Source organism: Oncorhynchus clarkii, unplaced genomic scaffold (genome assembly GCF_045791955.1).
Source record: "Oncorhynchus clarkii lewisi isolate Uvic-CL-2024 unplaced genomic scaffold, UVic_Ocla_1.0 unplaced_contig_335_pilon_pilon, whole genome shotgun sequence".
NCBI lineage: Eukaryota > Metazoa > Chordata > Actinopteri > Salmoniformes > Salmonidae > Oncorhynchus > Oncorhynchus clarkii.
This window is the reverse complement of record NW_027260834.1, coordinates 53,088-77,460: the sequence shown is the minus strand read 5'-3', so window position 1 is coordinate 77,460 and position 24,373 is coordinate 53,088. Positions and strand designations below refer to the sequence as shown.

Genomic DNA, 24,373 nt, shown 5'->3' with positions numbered 1-24,373 from the left:
CCATATGCCAGTGTGCCAGAGCTGACCTGTCAGGCAGTGTGGGATAGGTTGGTGATTGTCCTGCCCTGGGCCTGCATGGGTGGCCTGGGATGAGTAGACTTGACCTCTCAGAAATAGTAGGGGTATGTGGGTGATTGTCCTGCCCTAGGCCTGGGTAGCCTGTGATGAGCTCAGCATCTCAAACACAACATGACTCGGCAAGCCTGAAGACCAGCTATAAAATGTGGGTCAGATGCAGGTCAAACAGCTGCCAAACTAAAGGTAACTGTTTCAAATAATGAATCCACGATGCGATAGAGATTTATCGGTGTTTGTAGCATGACCTGCAGTGTTTCTGACGACTGCCATTTTGAATTGTAACTGATCAGACTGTGGATTTGTTCTTTGGGCTTTGAAGAAATGATGCTTGATGGAGAAACAGATTAGCACTGCTTAATTTACAGCAAAGAAGACCACTACAGTATTTAATACCTGCTGAAGCAAAGACTGGTCTTTCCTGGACATTATTCTGTAACTGCAACATAACAGCAATAGCAACAATTTATGAATGAGGTGAAACGTGACAAGGGATGGTTTCAAATAGGACTGGACAATAGGATTGAAAAATGCATTGTCTTCGCTATCTAAACTATCAAACAGTTCTATTCAGCTTGAACGAAAAATGAATTAAATGATTCTCAACCACGACATGACAATGTTGACTTGACAAATACAGCACACATTGGAGTCTATACAGTCTAGCAGCAGTTTGGTTAGTGATTAGCCTTGGTCGATGCCATGCTAATACCGTCAATATAACAAAATGTCAGCATTCATCTCTGTAGTAGGACTCTGCACCCTTACTGGTCATGTGACCTGACCAAGAAACACTGGGCTATAATAATAATAACCCGACCAAGAAACACTCTGGGCTAGAATTATAATTTGGGCCCTGAGTTTTTTCTGGTGAGGTCACCTGGTACCCATATTGGGTACAATATCTACTCATTCTACACTTCTACTAATCATGGCCTTGGACTGAATGCTGTATCAAATAAAACACTGTGTACAGTACACACACACACACACACACACACACACACACGTGTACACTCACTCTCTCACACACACACAGAGAGAGAAACTGTTCAATTACATAGTAAGGGTGCATTCATAGTTATCGGGGGACTTCATACAGTCATCATTAGGTCATGTGATTCCAACTCTGTAACTCTGTTCAGCTGTGCGCTGTAGGTCCATGACTCACTGATGAATATTTGTCCACAGCAAATATGTCTTTCTGAGGTTAAAAAAACCCACTAAGGTCAACCATAATGTTAAACCGACTTTACGGAGTCCATATTTGGACAGTATAAGTCTCAGCAGGACTTGTGCCAGCAAATTAACAATGTGGGATATCATGTGTTTTTATGTCATTTCAAAGTAGTCCCAGTATCTCTACTCACCTTGGTGTAGTGATCCCGAGGTGATGTGGCCTGCTGCTCACTGTTGTATTAAGTAATACAGTATCTAAGAATAGAGGCATGTTACTAATTCCACATTCTGCCCACCATTTTGGACACAATCTTTGTAAACAGACAATATGCACACAGTGAGTCTGCTATAGTCCTAGTCTCACTTTGGCATACTTCCTACGTCCTAGTCTGCTATTTATCTTGGCTACAGGACAATGTGACAAAGACTGATTGAGGTGGTGGTTCACCCTGCTAGTGTAAACATCTGTGCAGGGAATCCTTGTTCTCCATGGTTAAGTCTCGTCTGCTGTCAATCAGTAACCGTAGGTAACAGTCTGGGACATGTCAAAGTGCTCTGCAGCGGAAAACGCATCTTTCTTATTAGACCATTTCAGGTAGCACTTCCCGGTTTCAGTCCCTTTTCTTCCGTTTGGGGCCTAATGAACACAACCCTGTTCTGGTCCTCACATGATCCTGTCACTGTCCACCAGCGTCAATACACTCAGTACACATCTTCAGCTTTCCACCCAAACACCGGAGAGCAGTCACAACTACAGTTTGTATTCTCTCCTTTATGAAGATTTCACAATGTATGGGTTTTACGACCAGGAAAACCCAATGTCATGTCATTGTATGTCTTTTAAGAAAGTAAAGAGAGAGTTGGTAAACAGAGATATGAGACATAAAGAACATGATAACAGCCGTTGAGGAGCAGACACCATGAGGGCTTAGTTCCTTTGGCATTTTTTTAATCTCGTCCACAGGGAGAAGAAAATGCTTACAAAATATCACACCATGAGATCAACTACAATCACTCTCCCTATGTGAGCTGTTCATAGGGCATGATAACAGGTCAGGATGACCGATTCCACCTGCAGAAACACCTGTGTGTTTGTTTCTCTCTCTGTGTGTGTGTGCGTGTGCGTTTTGTTAGTTTAATTGTTTGTGTGTGGTGAGCTTGTGAGGTTGAGGGAGAGTTGATGTGAAATCAAAGATGTCTGTATAGATCGCACATAAGGGATGCATTAGAATTAACAAGCATCAAATGCTGGTCTGCAGGTCTCCATTGAGCAGCGTGCTTTGAGTCTCCGTGGGGTCATTCATCATGCGCGACTTGTCCTGCTTGCTGTCGCTGCGCTCAATCACATCCAGCCCGCCCACCTTCTTCCGACACAGAACGTTCTGGAAGCTCTTCTTGAAGTTCTCCGACAGGAACGCGTAAAGGATGGGGTTGGCACACGAGTTAGCGTAACCCAGGACCACCACGAAGGCAAAGGTGCTTCTCAGGAAGGGCGTGGTGGAGATGGTTCCTGTCACCGACGTCACATTGAAGACATAGAAGGGCAGCCAGCAGAAGACGAACACGGCAACCACGATGGACACCATACGGGTCACCTTCCTCTCCGAGCGCTTCCTCTTAGTGGACCCAACACGGATCCCTGACGACTTCACCTAAAAAAATTATAGATTTTATTTGTATAGCCATCTTTAAAAAAAACATTAATATTAGAAGACCTGACACAGATCCCTGAGGACTTCACTTTAATAGTAGTATTAATTATAGATTTTATCTGTATAGCCCACTTTAAAATATAGGTAAATATAGCTACATTTCAAGGCACTTCACCGCACAGGCAAAAACAAAAGAAGAAAAGGATAGATTAAAGTAGACATACTGTGCTACCATTACAACATACGATAGATAGGTCACAACAATTTAGTCAGGATGAAATGAAAATAGAAGTATAGAAAGACGGCAGTAGTCATGGCAGTAGTCAGTCTCATCTATGTAGGTCCGCCTTGGTCTCAGGAGGTGACACTGATTATGTCCTAATATGGACACCGTAGTGGTGGCAGAACAATGTAAAACAAGTACGACCTTAATGATGATGGTGAGGTAACACAGGCAGGTGACCATGAGACTGACCTTGATGATGATGAGAAGGTAACACAGGCAGGTGACCATGAGACTGACCTTGATGATGATGAGAAGGTAACACAGGCAGGTGACCATGAGACTGACCTTGATGATGATGATGAGAAGGTAACACAGGCAGATGACCATGAGACTGACCTTGATGATGATGAGAAGGTAACACAGGCAGATGACCATGAGACTGACCTTGATGATGATGATGAGAAGGTAACACAGGCAGGTGACCATGAGACTGACCTTGATGATGATGAGAAGGTAACACAGGCAGGTGACCATGAGACTGACCTTGATGATGATGAGAAGGTAACACAGGCAGATGACCATGAGACTGACCTTGATGATGATGAGAAGGTAACACAGGCAGATGACCATGAGACTGACCTTGATGATGACACAGGCAGATGACCATGAGACTGACCTTGATGATGATGAGAAGGTAACACAGGCAGACCATGAGACTGACCTTGATGATGATGAGAAGGTAACACAGGCAGGTGACCATGAGACTGACCTTGATGATGATGAGAAGGTAACACAGGCAGATGAACACAGGCAGATGACCATGAGACTGACCTTGATGATGATGAGAAGGTAACACAGGCAGATGACCATGAGACTGACCTTGATGATGATGATGAGAAGGTAACACAGGCAGATGACCATGAGACTGACCTTGATGATGATGAGAAGGTAACACAGGCAGATGACCATTAGCGGGAGGAAGAAACCCAGGACGAAGGTGTAGAACATGAAGGCGGTGTAGTAGGCCTCCTCAGGCTCCGGCCACACGATGGTACAGAAGCAACTGTTGTGCTTGGTGATTAAACCGCTGTAGATTATGATAGGCAGGTTGACCAGGAGTGACACCCCCCACACCGCCAGGTTGATGGTCTTGGCCATACGTGGCTTGCGCCACTTGGTGGACCGGATGGGGTGCACAACGGCCAGGTAGCGGTCGATGCTCATGACCATAAGGCAGAAGATGGAGGTGAACTGGTTGAGTGAGTCCACGGTCATGACCACGCGGCACAGCACCGCACCGAACGGCCAGTGGACCAGCGCCAGCTGAATGGCGATGAACGGTAACCCCAACATGAACAGAACATCTGCGACTGCCAAATTCATGATGTAAATATTTGTGACCGTCTTCATCTTGGCGTAGCGCAGGATGACGTAGATCACAAGGGCGTTGCCACAGAGACCGATACCACACACCAGGAAGTAGAGGAAGGTGATGACCATGGTGCTGGTCTGGTTGAACGTGTTGTCGCCCGCATAGGTACCATTGGGTTCCGTTGACTCGTTGCCCAGAATAAAGCTGTCGTACATCAGGGGTTCTTCGGTTAGGTTGGGGAGCGAGGAGGGGAACACCCAGGAGTCCATGGTGGCACTGGTTCCTCAATGTCTCTCAGATATCCAAGGAACTCGGACTATGACATCCCACCTGCGTGGATGGAAGAAAATAACAGAATCAATGTGGCCTCTCGCACTCTCTCTGGCTCTGTCTCTCAGTCTCTTTCTCTAGGGAACAAACATTTTTGAAAGGCCTCACAAAATATAGCAGCACACAGTTACGAAATATAAATGTACGTTTACTCTCTGTTCCCCTCCCCCCTCAGATTTTCATTAGAAACAATCTTACTTTCTTTTGTCCCTAATGAACCTCAAAGAACATTGCAGTTCTTGTTTTTCTAAGTTGAGGTTACTTGGGGTAAATTGTTTTGGATTTCCAAGTCCCTCTGTTTAGCACCCTTTTTGTCCAAGCTCGGCTTAAACACGTTTGATAATATTAGCTTATTATATTAGCAATGACTAGAGGTGGGAAAAGTATCCAATTGTCATACTTGAGTAAAAGTAAAGATTCCTTGATAGAAAATGACTCAAGTGAAAGTCACCCAATGAAATATTACTTGAGTTAAAGTCTAAAAGTATTTGGTTATAAATATACTTACGTAGGAAGAGTAAATGTAATTGCTCAAATATACTTAAAAGTACAAGTTATTTCAAATTCCTTATATTATTAAACATGCATAATTTTCTTTTTTTTCTGGATAACCAGGGTCACACTCCAAGACAGACATCATTTACAAACAAAGCATGTGTGTTTAGTGAGTCTGCCAGATCAGGGGCAGTAGGGATGACCAGGGATGTTCTTTTGATGAGTGTGGGAATTGTTCTGTCCTGCTAAGCATTCAAAATGCAATGAGTATATTTGGGTTTCATGGAGTAAAAAGTACATTATTTTCTTTAGGAATGTAGTTAAGTAAAAGTAGTCAAAAATATAAATAGTCAAGTACAGATACCTTAAAGAACTACTTAAGTAGTACTTTAAAGTAGTTTTACTTGAGTACTTTACACCACTGAGTATAACAATATGAAGACTATTATGACTGTCTACAAATGCTTAAGTGTAGACTGTAGCATAACTAAAAGTGATTGTCTTTCCAGACAATGCAGGTAATTCTGCCCCCCTCAGCTCCGAGGACGGCACATGCTGTTGACTTAATTGATTAGGATGTTAATGAGTGTGCCACGCTTGTGCTGTTGCAATAAAACTATGCTCATCACAGACTACTGTAATAATAACCTGTCTCAAACCAGGAAGAGATGAGATGGCTTTTGAAACCACACAGGCAGGCTGACCTGGTTTAAATACTATTTGAAATTATTTCAAATACTTTACCTGGGCTTGATTGAGCTTGCCTGGCGTAATGGAACCAATGAAATAGTCCCAGAACTGTAAACCCCACACCTCTGGCACTCCAGACAGACTCAATCAAACACTCAAAGAACACATACTATTTGAACCCAGGTCTGGCACACAGGGCAGCTTGCTCTCCCCTACCTCCAATGCATTGGGTATGTATTTACTAATGTCCTTATGTAACTTGGTAACCACTGCGTAACCTGTGTTACAATCACACTTCAGACCATTGGTTCCTGGGGCCTCATTTGTAAGCCCTGCATACATAAATAATCGTTGACAGTATGGGCAGGCTACAGTATTGACGTGCAATAGGAGCGCGACATCATTACCTATTTAATCTCAGAGCCTATACCAAATCAAATCAAATCAAATCCAATTTTATTTGTCACATACACATGGTTAGCAGATGTTAATGCGAGTGTAGCGAAATGCTTGTGCTTCTAGTTCCGACAATGCAGTAATAACAAGTATCTAACTAACAATTCCAAAACTACTGTCTTGTACACAGTGTAAGGGGATAAAGAATATGTACATAAGGATATATGAATGAGTGATGGTACAGAGCAGCATAGGCAAGATACAGTAGATGGTATCGAGTACAGTATGTACAAATGAGATGAGTATGTAAACAAAGTGGCATAGTATAAAGTGGCTAGTGATACATGTATTACATAAGGATACCGTCGATGATATAGAGTACAGTATATACGTATGCATATGAGATGAATAATGTAGGGTAAGTAACATTTATATAAGGTAGCATTGTTTAAAGTGGCTAGTGATATATTTACATAATTTCCCATCAATTCCCATTATTAAAGTGGCTGGAGTTGAGTCAGTGTCAGTGTGTTGGCAGCAGCCACTCAGTGTTAGTGGTGGCTGTTTAACAGTCTGATGGCCTTGAGATAGAAGCTGTTTTTCAGTCTCTCGGTCCCAGCTTTGATGCACCTGTACTGACCTCGCCTTCTGGATGATAGCGGGGTGAACAGGCAGTGGCTCGGGTGGTTGATGTCCTTGATGATCTTTATGGCCTTCCTGTGACATCGGGTGGTGTAGGTGTCCTGGAGGGCAGGTAGTTTGCCCCCGGTGATGCGTTGTGCAGACCTCACTACCCTCTGGAGAGCCTTACGGTTGAGGGCGGTGCAGTTGCCATACCAGGCGGTGATACAGCCCGCCAGGATGCTCTCGATTGTGCATCTGTAGAAGTTAGTGAGTGCTTTTGGTGACAAGCCGAATTTCTTCAGCCTCCTGAGGTTGAAGAGGCGCTGCTGCGCCTTCTTCACGATGCTGTCTGTGTGAGTGGACCAATTCAGTTTGTCTGTGATGTGTATGCCGAGGAACTTAAAACTTGCTACCCTCTCCACTACTGTTCCATCGATGTGGATAGGGGGGTGTTCCCTCTGCTGTTTCCTGAAGTCCACAATCATCTCCTTAGTTTTGTTGACGTTGAGTGTGAGGTTATTTTCCTGACACCACACTCCGAGGGCCCTCACCTCCTCCCTGTAGGCCGTCTCGTCGTTGTTGGTAATCAAGCCTACCACTGTTGTGTCGTCCGCAAACTTGATGATTGAGTTGGAGGCGTGCGTGGCCACGCAGTCGTGGGTGAACAGGGAGTACAGGAGAGGGCTCAGAACGCACCCTTGTGGGGCCCCAGTGTTGAGGATCAGCGGGGAGGAGATGTTGTTGCCTACCCTCACCACCTGGGGGCGGCCCGTCAGGAAGTCCAGTACCCAGTTGCACAGGGCGGGGTCGAGACCCAGGGTCTCGAGCTTGATGACGAGCTTGGAGGGTACTATGGTGTTGAATGCCGAGCTGTAGTCGATGAACAGCATTCTCACATAGGTATTCCTCTTGTCCAGATGGGTTAGGGCAGTGTGCAGTGTGGTTGAGATTGCATCGCATACCAAGGCTGGACATACAGTATAAACCCAATAATCTGTTGATAAACTAAATATTGAACAACAATTTGTCATTTGCATGCAGTGGCCAAATGGCAATAGGTCCACATTATACAGGACGTTATTGTCACTATAAAAGGTGAATGGAGGCGTCTTCCAGGCAGAGTTTTAATGCTCGTTCAGGCGCACACAGTTTTATGACAGGCCTGATATATAACGGGAAACATGCAATGTATGGCTTGTGCCACGTTTATACATCTCAATATTATTGTAAGTGCACAGACTTTTCAGAAATGGCATATGCAGAAATTGAGTGTGAAATTTACATAACATCATAAATGAGGACCCTGGCCCTGGAGGTGTCTGTTGAGAGAGAGACTCTTGGTTGGCTGGTTCAGCTGCAGCCTCTGTCTACAGTCAGCCTGTGGTAATCAGTACTGGGTAAGCCCCATGATCTTCGAAGATTGATGGGGATAGACCTATATCCTGTCCACGAATGCATAGGCATCATGCTCCATTAAAGCCCATTAACCGAGGGCACATGTCCCCTGATTTGGATCCCATTTGGGATAAAATATACAGTGCCTTCAGAAAGTATTCAAACCCTTTGACTTTTTCCACATTTTCTTGTGTTACAGCCTGAATATAAAATGGATTAAATGTAGGTTTCTTTTTACAAATGAAAGCTCAAATGTCTTGAGTCAATAAGTATTCAACCCGTTTGTTATGGCAAAAAAGCAAGCATTGAATATCCCTTTGAGCATGGTGACGTCATGAATTACACTTTGGAGGGTGCATCTATACACCCAGTCACTACAAAGATACAGGCGTCCATCCTAACTCTGTTGCCAGAGAGGAAGAAACCGCTCAGGGATTTCACCATGAGGCCAATCGTGACTTTAAAACAGTTACAGAGTTTAATGGCTGTGATAGGAGAAAACTGAGGATGGATCAACAACATTGTATTTACCAACATAACACATCACTGAGCATCACTTCATATTTTCAAGCATGGTGGTGGCTGCATCATGTAATGGGTATGCTTGTCATCGGCAAGGACTAGGGAGTTTTTTTAGGATAAAAATAAACAGAATAGAGCTAAGCACAGGCAAAATTCTAGTGGAAAACCTACAGGCCAAATATACACTGCGGTGGTCTAGTTACAGTTTAGACTTGAATTGGCTTGAAAATCTATGGCAATACTTGGAAATGGCTGTCTAGCAAGGATCAACTACCAACTTCACAGAACTTGAAGAATTTAAAAAAGAATAATGTGCAAATGTTGAACAATCCAGGTGTGCAAAGCTCTTAGAGACTTACCCAGAAAGACTCACAGCTGCAATTCCTTCCAGAGGTAATTCTAACATGTATTGACTCAGGTGGTTTAATACTTATCTAATCAAGATATATATATTACTGTATTATTTTATATATATATATATATATATATATATACAGTGCCTTGTGAAAGTATTCGGCCCCCTTGAACTTTGCGACCTTTTGCCACATTTCAGGCTTCAAACATAAAGATATAAAACTGTATTTTTTTGTGAAGAATCAACAACAAGTGGGACACAATCATGAAGTGGAACGACATTTATTGGATATTTCAAACTTTTTTAACAAATCAAAAACTGAAAAATTGGGCGTGCAAAATTATTCAGTTAATACTTTGTAGCGCCACCTTTTGCTGCGATTACAGCTGTAAGTCGCTTGGGGTATGTCTCTATCAGTTTTGCACATTGAGAGACTTTTTTTTCCCATTCCTCCTTGCAAAACAGCTCGAGCTCAGTGAGGTTGGATGGAGAGCATTTGTGAACAGCAGTTTTCAGTTCTTTCCACAGATTCTCGATTGGATTCAGGTCTGGACTTTGACTTGGCCATTCTAACACCTGGATATGTTTATTTTTGAACCATTCCATTGTAGATTTTGCTTTATGTTTTGGATCATTGTCTTGTTGGAAGACAAATCTCCGTCCCAGTCTCAGGTCTTTTGCAGACTCCATCAGGTTTTCTTCCAGAATGGTCCTGTATTTGGCTCCATCCATCTTCCCATCAATTTTAACCATCTTCCCTGTCCCTGCTGAAGAAAAGCAGGCCCAAACCATGATGCTGCCACCACCATGTTTGACAGTGGGGATGGTGTGTTCAGCTGTGTTGCTTTTACACCAAACATAACGTTTTGCATTGTTGCCAAAAAGTTCAATTTTGGTTTCATCTGACCAGAGCACCTTCTTCCACATGTTTGGTGTGTCTCCCAGGTGGCTTGTGGCAAACTTTAAACAACACTTTTTATGGATATCTTTAAGAAATGGCTTTCTTCTTGCCACTCTTCCATAAAGGCCAGATTTGTGCAATACACGACTGATTGTTGTCCTATGGACAGAGTCTCCCACCTCAGCTGTAGATCTCTGCAGTTCATCCAGAGTGATCATGGGCCTCTTGGCTGCATCTCTGATCAGTCTTCTCCTTGTATGAGCTGAAAGTTTAGAGGGACGGCCAGGTCTTGGTAGATTTGCAGTGGTCTGATACTCCTTCCATTTCAATATTATCGCTTGCACAGTGCTCCTTGGGATGTTTAAAGCTTGGGAAATCTTTTTGTATCCAAATCCGGCTTTAAACTTCTTCACAACAGTATCTCGGACCTGCCTGGTGTGTTCCTTGTTCTTCATGATGCTCTCTGCGCTTTTAACGGACCTCTGAGACTATCACAGTGCAGGTGCATTTATACGGAGACTTGATTACACACAGGTGGATTGTATTTATCATCATTAGTCATTTAGGTCAACATTGGATCATTCAGAGATCCTCACTGAACTTCTGGAGAGAGTTTGCTGCACTGAAAGTAAAGGGGCTGAATAATTTTGCACGCCCAATTTTTCAGTTTTTGATTTGTTAAAAAAGTTTGAAATATCCAATAAATGTCGTTCCACTTCATGATTGTGTCCCACTTGTTGTTGATTCTTCACAAAAAAATACAGTTGTATATCTTTATGTTTGAAGCCTGAAATGTGGCAGAAGGTCGCAAAGTTCAAGGGGGCCGAATACTTTCGCAAGGCACTGTATATATATATTTTTTTTACAAATGTTGGAATTGTTCTTCCACTTTGACATTACAGAGTATCTTTTGTAGATAATTGACAATAAATGACAATTTAATCCATTGAATCCCACTTTGTAACAATAAAAGTCAAGGGGTTTGATTACTTTCCCGAAGGCACTGTACAATTCATTGTTTCACAGAGAATACGTTGAAATATATTGAATTGGGCCATCACTGCCCACACAAAAGCATTAGTAAGGGACTTGAGTCATGACATCTCTGTAGGAGGGCCCAGCTGTTTATGCACTCAGTCATTGGTTTCACAGCATGTTGGGTACCTCTTTTACCATTCAGCCTTAAAGGCCCTTATCAAGTAAAATCACACAGCAGATTAAAAGTTGCAACAGTAGGGCCCTGGTGTGTATGGAGAGCTTCCCTTGGAATTCTCTCTCCTTTTAATTACAAAATGGAACAGCTTCAGTTCTGCCTTTTATCACAAGTCTGAGTACAGGGTTACAGTTCATTTATGTTGTCATGTCTGCTAGTCTAGCTCACTGCAACACACACACACACACACACACACACACACACACACACACACGCACATTTTTATTTATGTTTTTTATTTCACATTTATTTAACCAGGTAGGCCAGTTGAGAACAAGTTCTCATTTACAACTGCGACCTGGCCAAGATAAAGCAAAGCAGTTCGACACAAACAACAACACAGAGTTACACATGGAATAAACAAACATACAGTCAATAATAGAAAAATCTATATACAGCATGTGTAAATGATGTAGGTTAAGAGAGATAAGGCAATAAATAGGCCATGGTGACGAAGTAAATACAATATAGCAATTAAACACTGGAATGGTAGGATGTGCAGAAGATGAGTGTGCAAGCAGTGATACTGGGGAGCAAAGGAGCAAGATAAATAAACAAATACAGTATGGGGAGGAAGTAGATTGGATGGCCTATTTACAGATGAGCTATGTGCAGTGATCTGTGAGCTGCTCTGAGAGCTGATTCTTAAAGCTAGTGAGGGAGGTAAGAGTCTCCAGCTTCAGAGATTTTTGCAGTTCGTTCCAGTCATTGGCACACACACACGTATGCATGGACACAGACACACATACACGTACGTATACACACACACACACACACACACACACACACACACACACACACACACACACACACACACACACACATAGCATAGGGAAGTCATACAGTCAACTCTCCAGTCACAGCCCCCTTCCTGAGAACTGCTTGTCCTTCACTTGATACTAGACTATAGTCTTCCCTCAGTAAATAACAACCCAAAGGTTACTCCTCTACACTGTTATAGAAAATGTGTATTTATTAGGGGGTGGGAATGAATGCAAATTAGTATGTAAATGATTCCCGCCTATGTAATTGAAAGAAAGGAAGGACTGCGGCACCAAAATCAGTGAGCCGTGACAGAGTCAAATTAGAGTGCAGTTCGGTGTCAGCACGTAGTGGGAAGGATGCCCCCTGCCAACCTGAGATAATATCAACATCATAACATGTTTCATTATGCCAATTTGTCATTGCACCTCCTGTACAGTGAAAGCTGCCTCGGAGGCGTCTGAGATATGGGTATTGTTGTGTTAAATAAGCAACACCAGATACGAGGGAGGGGTATTTGGGATGTTGAAAACAAAACAGTAAAACAGATGATGACATTGCCTGGGCCACGTGTCCATGTGTTCGTCCCAAATAGAACCCTATTCCCTCCCTTTGTGCTGCACTACTTTGACCAGGGCCCATAGTGTCCACTGCCCATAGGGTGTCCACTGCCCATAGGGTGTCCACTGCCCATAGAGTGGCATTTGGGGCGCAGCCCGTGGGCTCCATTCTATCAGGTCCACGCTAGCTGACACCCACATAGCAGTTGTTTGGCAGTGTCAGAGGTGGAATTACATTAGAGCTGTCAAATCCACAAGTGGCTCCCGGCATTATACCTAAAGCATTATACCTAAAGCATTATCCCTAAAGCATTATCCCTAAAACATTATGCCTGAAGCATTATCCCTAAAGCATTATCCCTAAAGCATTATACCTAAAGCATTATACATACAGCATTATACCTAAAGCATTATACCTAAAGCATTATCCCTAAAGCATTATACATAAAGCAGTATACCTAAAACATTATCCCTACAGCATTATCCCTACAGCATTATACATACGGCATTATCCCTAAAGCATTATCCCTAAAGCATTATACCTAAAGCATTATACCTAAAGCATTACCCCTAAAGCATTATACATAAAGCATTATCCCTAAAGCATTATACCTAAAGCATTATACTTAGAGCATTATCCCTAAAGCATTATACCGAAAGCATTATCCCTAAAACAGTATACCTAAAGCATTATACCTAAAGCATTATACATAAAGCATTATCCCTAAAGCATCATACCTAAAGCATTATCCCTAAAGCATTATACCTAAAGCATTATACCTAAAGCATTATCCCTAAAGCATTATCCCTAAAGCACTATACCAAAAGCATTATCCCTAAAGCATTATACCTGAAGCATTATACATAAAGCATTATACCTAAAGCATTATACCTGAAGCATTATACATAAAGCATTATACATAAAGCATTATCCCTGAAGCATTATACGTAAAGCGACAGTCGCATTAGAAGAAATCCAGCCTTGTAAGAAAACCTCGATTAGGCTGATAGAAATCCTCATTATTTTGTTTATTGAAAAGCTAGCTCGTCACTTACTGTGCCAGAGACAAAGAGAGTAGCCCAACAACTGAAACGGTTGCTATCAATGCATTAAATTCACAACACTACTATACACTGAAGCATTTCGCTACACTTGCAATAACATCTGCTAGATATGTGTATGTGACAAATAAACATTTTTTGATTTGTACAAAACATTAGGAACAGCTGCTCTTTCCATGACATCGACTGACCAGGTGAAGCCAGGTAAAAGCTATGATCCCTTATTGATGTCACATGTTAAATCCACTTCAATCAGTGTAGATGAAGGGGAGGGGACAGGTTAAAGAAGGATTTTTAAGCCTGTGTCAAGAACTGCAATACTGCTCGTTTTTTCACACTCAACTGACACAACTGTGGGAAGCATTGGAGTCAGCATGGGCCAGCATTCGGGTGGAATGCTTTCAACACCTCAAAGAATGCCCCACCAAATTGAGGCTGTTCTGAGGGCAAAGGGGGGTGCAACTCAATATTAGCACGGTGTTCCTAATGTTTTGTACACTCAGTGTAATTCCCTGTTATATCCTGCATCCCGAATGGGACCCTATTACCTACATAGTGCACCACTTTTGACCAAGACCCATAGGAAATAGGGTGCCATTTCAGATGCATGATGCAACATGTTTGCTCCATGTTTAGATGTACATTTTGGACTTGTTGAAATGAAGTTGGTGGGTTGACGTTGGCTCCTGAACTATGAATAGATGCACTGTACAGTATGTATTGAATGCAACATTGAGCAATTCGTCAACAAGTGGTTCAGTCTCAGTAGTCTGGATCTAAGCCTAGTGGTAGAATTGAAATACATAATGAAATAGAATAAAATGAAATAGAATAGAATATAGAGAAGAATAGACTAGAAGAGCTCCTGTGGGTTGTTTAGAAACCTGGTTCATTGTTCTGCCAGATTACTTCCCTCTGTCTTCTCAGGCACTGCCTCAATAGAATAGACAGCATGTGGGCTGATTGGCACCTGATAGAAAAAGAGGCTGAAATACGGGATGCAAATACTGTCGCTGTCTGTCGGTCCCGAGCTCATTGGTGTGGAAAACTGTGAGGGGCCCAGTCAAAACAATGTTGATAGTTCGCTAGTGGACTGGACCCATAAATTAGAGTCGTCCCCCCCCCAAAGTTTGACCCTTGTTGCATTCAGGGGAGCTCATGTCTCATTCAGGGGGCAGAGCCCCCCCCCCCCCCCCCCCCCCCCCTGTAATTCACACACTGCCAAGGACTGTAAAACTGTGACCTGATACGTCTCTGCTTGGCACTCAGCATTAAGGAGATAAGGAGGTATGAGATTTCGGTTAAGGCCCAGCCTAGACTAGCATAGACTAGCGTCCTGTCCATGAGGTTACTCAAGCTGCCTCACGCTACAGAAGCAGGATAGGCTCTTGCTCCAAGGCGTTCTGGGTCAGCTCGCATAAACCAAGGCTGTCTTAATGCTTTACAGTGTATTGATTTAGAATATAATAAAATAGAATGTGTGGGCTGAACCTGCACCTGATAGATTGAAATCTTGTTCCGAAACATTACTCCTGTAATCTCTAATCTCTTCAGGCTCAATGCTTTATATTGCTTTGGTTTAGAATATAATATAATAGATCTCTGTTCAGGCACCTGATAGATTGTCTGCCAGTTTACACCACTTTCTCTTCACTGGCTGGGTCAACGCTTTACATTGCTTTGGTTTAGAATGGACCACATGAGTGCTGTTCAGGCACTACCTGACAGATTTCTACCTTGTTCTGACAGTTTACTCTGCTCTGTCTTTTGAAGCACTGGATCCTTACATGTTATTCTTATTATTATTATTATACATGTAATATTACCTTTATTTAATTTGGCAAATCAGTTAAGAACAAATTCTTATTTACAATGACGGCCTAGGAACAGCGGGTAAACTGCCTTGTTTATGGGCAGAACGACAGATCTTTACCTTGTCAGCTCAGGGGATTTGATCTAGCAACCTTTCAGTTACTGGCCCAAACCTCTAACCACTAGGCTACCTGCTGGTTACTGGCCCAAACCTCTAACCACTAGGCTACCTGCTGGTTACTGGCCCAAACCTCTAACCACTAGGCTACCTGCTGGTTACTGGCCCAAACCTCTAACCACTAGGCTACCTGCTGGTTACTGGCCCAAACCTCTAACCACTAGGCTACCTGCTGGTTACTGGCCCAAACCTCTAACCACTAGGCTACCTGCTGGTTACTGGCCCAAACCTCTAACCACTAGGCTACCTGCTGGTTACTGGCCCAAACCTCTAACCACTAGGCTACCTGCTGGTTCTGGTTACTGGCCCAAACCTCTAACCACTAGGCTACCTGCTGGTTACTGGCCCAAACCTCTAACCACTAGGCTACCTGCTGGTTACTGGCCCAAACCTCTAACCACTAGGCTACCTGCTGGTTACTGGCCCAAACCTCTAACCACTAGGCTACCTGCTGGTTACTGGCCCAAACCTCTAACCACTAGGCTACCTGCTGGTTACTGGCCCAACGCTCCCACTAGGCTACCTCTAACCACTAGGCTACCTGCTGGTTACTGGCCCAAACCTCTAACCACTAGGCTACCTGCTGGTTACTGGCCCAAACCTCTAACCACTAGGCTACCTGCTGGTTACTGGCCCAAACCTCTAACCACTAGGCTACCTGCTGGTTACTGGCCCAAACCTCTAACCACTAGGCTACCTGCTGGTTACTGGCCCAAACCTCTAACCACTAGGCTACCTGCCGCCCCTTATGTCGCATTCTAACTCAACGCACTGTAGAGCACTGGCACGATGCACCTGATAGCTTGCCATCTTGTTCTGCCACCTTACTCCGCTCTGTCTTTTCAGGCACACAGTGACTCTGTCACCAACGTTTAGCGCAGTGATTTAAAGGGCTGTGTGGGAAATCTGGAGTAGACGATAAGGAGCTACTCATCTGTTTGTTCTTGCAGCAACAGACCCTGTTGAGCCGATGATCAGAACATTCAAATCCACGTTTCCGATGTGATCACAGAGAGTGGTCAGGGATTGGAACCATCAAAATTGAAATACGCGCAACATGAAAGAGTTAATCCAATGACAGTTATCTGATAAAATAGTGTCATAAATCACACAGTCTATGAATGTGACAATACATACAGAATTATAGACTAGATAATTTTTTCATACACCTAAATTGACAGAAAATGTCAGTTGGAAAATTGTAAGACCCGATATAACATTGCTTTTAGATAATGACACATTTCTATATTTTCCTTACCTTTAAAATCGATTAAATATAATCCAACGTAAAACTTTATTCCGTTTATCTGAGTTCAATGGGTCTTCATTTCCCACCATGAAACATTCTCAAACACCTCTCCAATACGTTCAGCCGAAACGAGGTTTGTCAGCTCTGCCATTTGAATTCACCTTTCAAAATAAACAACCTTTGATAATTTGCCATCATGCTGAAATAAGTTATAAAAAAGATCGAGATCATTGAAAATTTGTCTACGCAAGAAAATGAATAAATGTATGTGTCACGACTCTGTGCGTCTGGCTACATGGTAAGGTGCGCACAGAGAATGCCTTGAGTGAAAAGGGCCGGGTAGAGTGGAGATGCGGAGCGCGCGCAGCTTGTATTAGCTACTCACAGCTTGTAATGACACGCACCGGGTAGACACCTCGTACAGGGCTGTTGCTGCTGCTTGCTACTGTTCTCCAGCCCGAAACACAGATGGAGTTACTGGTCCATTATTTCCCCGTTCCTTCTCCGTTTCCTCCCATTTAATAAAATAAAAGCATGCAGTAACCTCGTTGTCACCAGGCTATTACGTTAGGACTGAGCCAGCACACTACGAAAAGATGAAGGTGGTTAGTGAGCTGAAGCCTTGTTTACCTCCGGTCTTCATTTGAGTTGTGAGATTAAACATAATTATTGGAAATGTCATGATTTATTGATTATAGGCGTATATATCATCAAGTAATATATTGACCAAATGTATTGAAAATGATAGTCGTTATGTTAGCATAATTATTAGAGCTAAATTATGCCAGATACCTCTTGTATTTTTGCTGTGCAGCCTATGACAAACATACTGTTCATTCGAACTGGATTGTGAAAGTAGCCAACCAGTGGGGTAGAGGAGGGGACATTAGACACCATACCAGCCAGCGTCACACATAGCTTTGAGTGGACGAGAACCAAGTTCTTCACACAGTTGCGTTTACCCTTCGGTTCATCGACAGCTTCCAATCGCAAAGAAAGACAAAACAACATGCAGCTGACAGACAACCGTTATCTTTGGCATAAAAAGATCGGCAAACACTGTTCTGTTCCGTCATGCTGACCTGTTGCACTCCCATGAGCATAGTTAGTTGTTGACCTGGGTTCAAATACTATTCGAAATCATTTAAAATACTCTAGGGCTTGATTAAGCTTGCCTGACACAAGTCCCCCAAAATTCAAAACTCTTGGAAGGCAGAAAAAAAGCCCCAAAAAAGGTAAGTGTTAAAAATATTTGTAATAGTATTTGAACCCTGGTATGAAACTGTGTGGAACAATAATTATTGTGTAACAGATTAAACTACCATGTCCTTTCCTCTAATGTTTTGTGACCAGGGGGAAGAGTCAAAGTGAGTCCCAAATAGCACCCTATTCACATAGCCGCGGGAAGTAGGGTTGCTGCGGGTGCTGCGGGACCCCTGAAAAATCGGAATATATAAATATCTATATTATGATAATTTTTTTCTCTCACAAAAGTAGTGCACTGCGCCTTTACTAGTCCTGTATTAGAGGATCAATATAGCTGTCTGTAGCGTTCTTACTTGCTGTAGCGTTCTGACTTATGTCATTCGTGCTGCTGGCACTCTTTGGACATGATCCTTGCCATCCTACAGAGTGTAAGCCAGTCAGCGGACATTCCCGGGGGGTTGTATCTGTGACACTGCAGATAAAAGCCATGGCTGTGTGTGTCAAACCGAATCCTGCCTCTTCTCCCCTCACCATTCACATTAGATAACCACAGACTTCTAAATGGCTGTTTTCCTTGAAATCCCCACCATTCCTTCTTCCATTTAATTGACACACACTGATTGAATCCATGTTGTTTTCACATAATTTCAATGAAGTTACAGTGGCAAGAAAAAGTATGTGAACCCTTTGGAATGACCTGGATTTCTGCATACATTGGTCATACAATTTGATCTGATCGTCATCTTAGTCACAACAACAGACAAACACAATCTGCTTAAACTAATAACACACAAACAATTATACATTTTTATGTCTTTAGTGAACACACCATGTACACATTCACAGTGTAGGGTGGGAAAAGTATGTGAGCCCTTGCATTCAGCACGGCCAGGTGGACTGGGGACATCAAGGAGCCATCATGCCAGGTAGTCCTGAGGCATGGTCCTAGGGCTCAGGTCCTCCGAGAGAAAGAAAGAAAGAAAGAGAGAATTAGAGAGAGCATACTTCAACTTTACAGTTGGGATGAGGTTTTGATGTTGGTGTGCTGTGCCTTTATTTCTCCACACATAGAGTCGCGTGTTCCTTCCAAACAACTCAACTTAGCTTAATCTGTCCACAGAATATTTTGCCAGAAGTGCTGTGGAACATCCAGGTGCTCTTTTGCGAACTTCAGATGTGCAAGAATGTTTTTATTGGACAGCAGTGTTTAGTGTTTAACGTATCGTAGACTTGTCAACAGAGATGTTAGCATGTTCCAGAGATTTCTTTCTAGTCTTTAGCTGACACTCAAGGATTCTTCTTAACCTCATTGAGCATTCTGCGCTGTACTCTTGCAGTCATCTTTGCAGGATGGCCACTCCTAGGGAGAGTGGCAACAGTGCTGAACTTTCTCCATTTATAGACAATTTGTCTTATTGTGGACAGACTTTTAGAGATACTTTTGTAACCCTTTCCAGCTTATTGCAAGTCAACAATTCTTAATCTTAGGTCTTCTGAGATCTCTTTTGTTCGAGGCATGGTTCACATCAGGCAAGGCTTCTTGTGAATAGCAAACTCACATTTTGTTACTGTTTTTTGTAGGGCAGGGCAGCTCTAACCAACATCTCCAATCTGGTCTCATTGATTGGACTCCAGGTTAGCTGACTCCTGACTCCAATTAGCTTTTGAAAAAGTCATTAGCCTAGGGGTTCACATACTTTTTCCAACCTACACTGTGAATGTTTAAACGATGTATTCAATACAGACAAGAAAAATACAATATTTTTTTTGTTATTAGTTTAAGCAGACTGTGTTTGTTGTGACTAAGATGAAGATCAGTTCAAATTTTCAGACTAATTTATGCAGAAATCCAGGTAATTCCAAAGGGTTCACATACTTTTTCTTGCCACTTATTGAACCAACGTGGTTTTGAAATGTGAAAATTGACATCTGTGCCCAGAATCACTTGAATCACTTGGAGAATTGTCTTATTGCCTTTTAAAATAAATAGCTTATACCTGAAATGAAATCCAATTGTCTGTCTGTTTCACATTTGGAGATAGTGTTTCCTGTTGTGATTGATATTCAGTGGGGTTGTAAGTCAGCCAGGACAAGGGCATCATCTGCTGAATGACTTGGCAACAAGCTGACTCTCTTTGCATCCCAAATGGCACTTTATTCCCTATTTAGTGCACTCCTTTTGACCAGGGCCTACAGGGAATAGGGTGCCTCTGTCTCTCTCTGACCATGTTGATCTGATTGATTTCACTTTTGCCATCTGGCCCTACAGCAGAGCTCTTTGTATTCACTGGATCACAAGATGAGGAGTGTCTGAGTGGGAATATGTCGTTTTTCTGCTGTTCCCTTCCTTCTTACAAAAGACGGGGATGAGATGGACGAGAGTATGAGTGATAATGGTTCCTCTGTGTGTGTGTGTGTGTGTGTGTGTGTAATAGTGAATATGATGTTATTCTGCTGTTCTTTCCCTTCTTTCTCATAAACAAGGGGGATGAGAGAGACATGAGTCGGGGTAGTAATAACGCTTCCTCAGGGCTTCAATAAAAGCCTCTGTGGGTGAGGAGGAAGTGGAACTAATCTCAGTGTCTAAAAAGTTTATATTCCACTCTTGCTTGTAGCCACAGAGTATCCACTTAACAGGGTGGTTTCTGGGAGCCCTGTTGAACCAAAAATGAGAAGAAAGTGCTTTCATATCCAGAAATATACAAACTGCTCTAAAGGGGAGAGTGGAGGAGAGGAGAGGGGAGTGTGCTGGTTTGTCGCAAGCATTGTGTTCAGTATGAAGTAGTGCTGTTCTTAATAGAAGATATGGAAAAACCCATAACACACACTAATACACACAGACACACTGGTCAGCATTGTCTCATCTCCCATGGAGCTGCTTAATAAATGCGGTATGGTTTGATGTTCCTAATGACACATTCCACTCAGCATATGAAAGGTTGAGGTCCACACCCAGTGTGGTATTGAACTATTTGAGTCTCTTCCAGGTATTGTATAACACACCCTACACTCACACTAAGGGCCTTCCAGTACTGGGTCATGTTCATTATGCACCAAACGGAAGAAAATGGACTGAAACAGGGAGGGGACGACCTGGACTTGTCCAATAAAACATTTTCATTTTCATTTTCCATTGCAAGCAACAACAAAAAAATCAGTTGTGTGCCCTATCTATCCAGGCACAGATTCTGTCTCACATGTACACACTGACTGACTGCATCTCTGTAGGAACAGAGGCTCTCTCACTGGTACACACTGACTGACTGCATCTCAATAGGAACAGAGGCTCTCTCACTGGTACACACTGACTGACTGCATCTCTATAGGAACAGAGGCTCTCTCACTGGTACACACTGACTGACTGCATCTCAATAGGAACAGAGGCTCTCTCACTGGTACACACTGACTGACTGCATCTCTGCAGGAACAGAGGCTCTCTCACTGGTACACACTGACTGACTGCATCTCAATAGGAACAGAGGCTCTCTCACTGGTACACACTGACTGACTGCATCTCTGTAGGAACAGAGGCTCTCTCACTGGTACACGCTGACTGACTGCATCTCAATAGGAACAGAGGCTCTCTCACTGGTACACACTGGCTGACTGCATCTCAATAGGAACAGAGGCTCTCTCACTGGTACACACTGACTGACTGCATCTCAGGTACACACTGACTGACTGCATCTCAGTAGTCTAAAATGTCTTCCTCTGCTCATCTCTTCTCCCTTTTTGTACTCTGACTTGAAGGAAAAGGGGGTAAATCCCCTGTCAGCCCTGATATTGTCTTCCTCAGGCACAGAGAGAGTTCTACGGGTGCCCAGCACCTGCCCTTCCGCCCTCCTATGAGAAAAGTGCCCTTTCAGATTGGTGGTGTTTTTCTATTATTAAATTTTTATTTCCCTTTAAGTCTATTCTCTCTCTCTCTTCTTACTGAGTCTGCCATCAAACTAGCTCAATTCTAATTAGTCTAACTTGGAAAATTCCCACTCCCCTCTTCTCTGCCACCACACGAGAGCATGCGAGGCACTCCGCCTGCAGGCAGAAGCTACCGACATAGAACGGAATTGTAGAAGTGGCTCCCTTTTGAGTTACATGTGTCATCTCACTGTCAGGGACAGGGAAGGCTTCAATTCTACAGTTTGTTAGGAGGCATAAGAGAAGATGTCAACAGCGGAATAAACTCCAATCACAGTTAAAGACTAGTTATATTTTTGAACAGCAGAGATAGCTAACTATCTGATTTCCATCCTTTAGATTCACTATGATCAGATGATAGCCTACCTCTCTTTGAGCCGTTGGCTATGAGCTCACTTACAGTGGGATGAGTGTGACTTTGCAGAAAATAAAGGCCTGTGTTTAAAAACAATACATGTTGATATTTGGCTACAGGAGCATCAGATAATTAGCTATGAATGTAATACATTTAAGTCAACTTCTTTTTTTGACATGCCCTGCCCCCATTATTTCAGATCAGTACAGATGAATGAGAGGGGACAAGTAGAGGTAGCTATTCTAGAATATTAAGATGCACCTAGGTTCTTCTAGATGATGTTTGAAAGAAATAGGGCTATATTCATTAGCCAAAGTGTTTTAAAGAAAATGAGAGTTGCAGATTTGGACATTTAGAAGCAACTGATGTGGTATGCTAAATAGTGTTTACTGAACCAAATGTTAATATATGTGCCTCATGTGCATTGCTTTGAAGAAGTCTCTGTGGTACTAGAGTGCTGTAGTCTATACATTTCTCCTTTCATGCAGCATTCACAGCTGCAGCCCAATGGGGACCATAGAGTCGATACTAAACTCTGAGCCTGACCTAGTGTATCAGAGTAAAGTGCTATGGAGATGAGAGGAACGGAGATATGGGGGAAAGGAATGAAGAGACAGGGAGATGGGGAAGAGAAAGAGGGGAGAGGTAGGTAAGAGTGAGAGAACATACTATTTTCCGTCCAGCTGCATTCTATAAACAACATGTGATATATGTGATATCTTTTGCGATGTCTTTTGCACCAGGCTGTGTGAAGCTAGCATCCAAGCCTAGTGTTAGTGCCCTAGCGGTAGCACATAAACAACATACAGTACATTTACATGATACTGTATCTTTAGCATCCAAGCCTGGTGTTAGTGCCCTAGCGGTAGCACATAAACAACATACAGTACATTTACATGATACTGTATCTCTAGCATCCAAGCCCAGTGTTAGTGCCCTAGCGGTAGCACATAAACAACATACAGTACATTTACATGATTGTACTGTAAGCCCAGTGTTAGTGCCCTTAGCACATAGCACCAGTCTCTAACCTATTGACTGCTGAACAATTAATGAAATGACCCCTGGACTAATTACATTGACCCCCCCCCCCCCCCCTCCATTTGTTTTGTACACTGATGCTACTCGCTGTTTATTATCTATGCATAGTCACTTCACCCCCACCTACATACACAAATTACCTCTAACCTGTACCCCGCACACTGACTGGCTACCGGTACCCCCTGTCTATATCCTCGTTATTGTTATGTTATTGTGTTACTTTTTCTTCTTTTTTACATTAGTTTATTTGGTAAATGTTTTCTTAACTCTTCTTAAACTGCACTGTTGGTTAAGGGCTTGTAAGCAAGCACGGTAAGGTCTACACTTGTTTTGGTATTTGGTGAATGTGACAAATATATTTTATTGATTAGATTTTTTGATTTAATTGTATTATTCCCCTTTCTGTTAGCATCCTAGCATTAGTATCCTAGCGTTAGCATCCTAGCATTAGTATCCTAGCGTTAGTATCCTAGCATTAGTATCCTAGCGTTAGTATCCTAGCATTAGTATCCTAGCGTTAGCTCGACTAGGATTTGATGGCCACCCCAAGCCATTATAATAGATGGTGTCTAGGTGGTACACTGCCACGAGTCGGCCCTTTGTTATGTCTTATTAGTGTACGGCCAATTAGACAATCTGCTGGCAGGGAGGGGGGGTATAGGCCTTTGCAGTAAGTGTAGACCACCCAGTGTTAGGCACGCAACAGACTACAGTAAATGGTATTGAGTGGAGGAATTCGCTGCTGAAAAGCTAACCCTGTTTACCTGGCATGGTGAGAGAGAGAGATATTGAGTGGAAGATGTTG

At 42.8% G+C, this 24,373-nt stretch overlaps 1 protein-coding gene across 3 annotated transcripts; it reads right to left on the bottom strand.

The window, feature by feature from the left end:
- Positions 1-1,458: 1,458 nt before the first annotated feature.
- LOC139401857 (somatostatin receptor type 2-like) lies at positions 1,459-17,874 on the bottom strand. 3 transcript variants are annotated; one of them, XM_071145844.1, is made up of 3 exons: positions 17,841-17,874; positions 4,063-4,834; positions 1,459-2,906 (listed from the first exon to the last, which is right to left on the bottom strand). In XM_071145844.1, the coding sequence occupies exons 2-3, from the start codon at positions 4,771-4,773 to the stop codon at positions 2,496-2,498; spliced, it is 1,122 nt and encodes a 373-aa protein (XP_071001945.1). In that variant the 5' UTR covers positions 4,774-4,834; positions 17,841-17,874; the 3' UTR covers positions 1,459-2,495. The 3 variants fall into 3 exon arrangements, with proteins under 3 accessions (XP_071001945.1, XP_071001946.1, XP_071001944.1); XM_071145845.1 differs by lacking the exon at positions 17,841-17,874 and adding an exon at positions 17,434-17,821; XM_071145843.1 differs by lacking the exon at positions 17,841-17,874 and adding an exon at positions 17,058-17,427.
- Between the last annotated feature and the right edge of the window lie 6,499 nt (positions 17,875-24,373).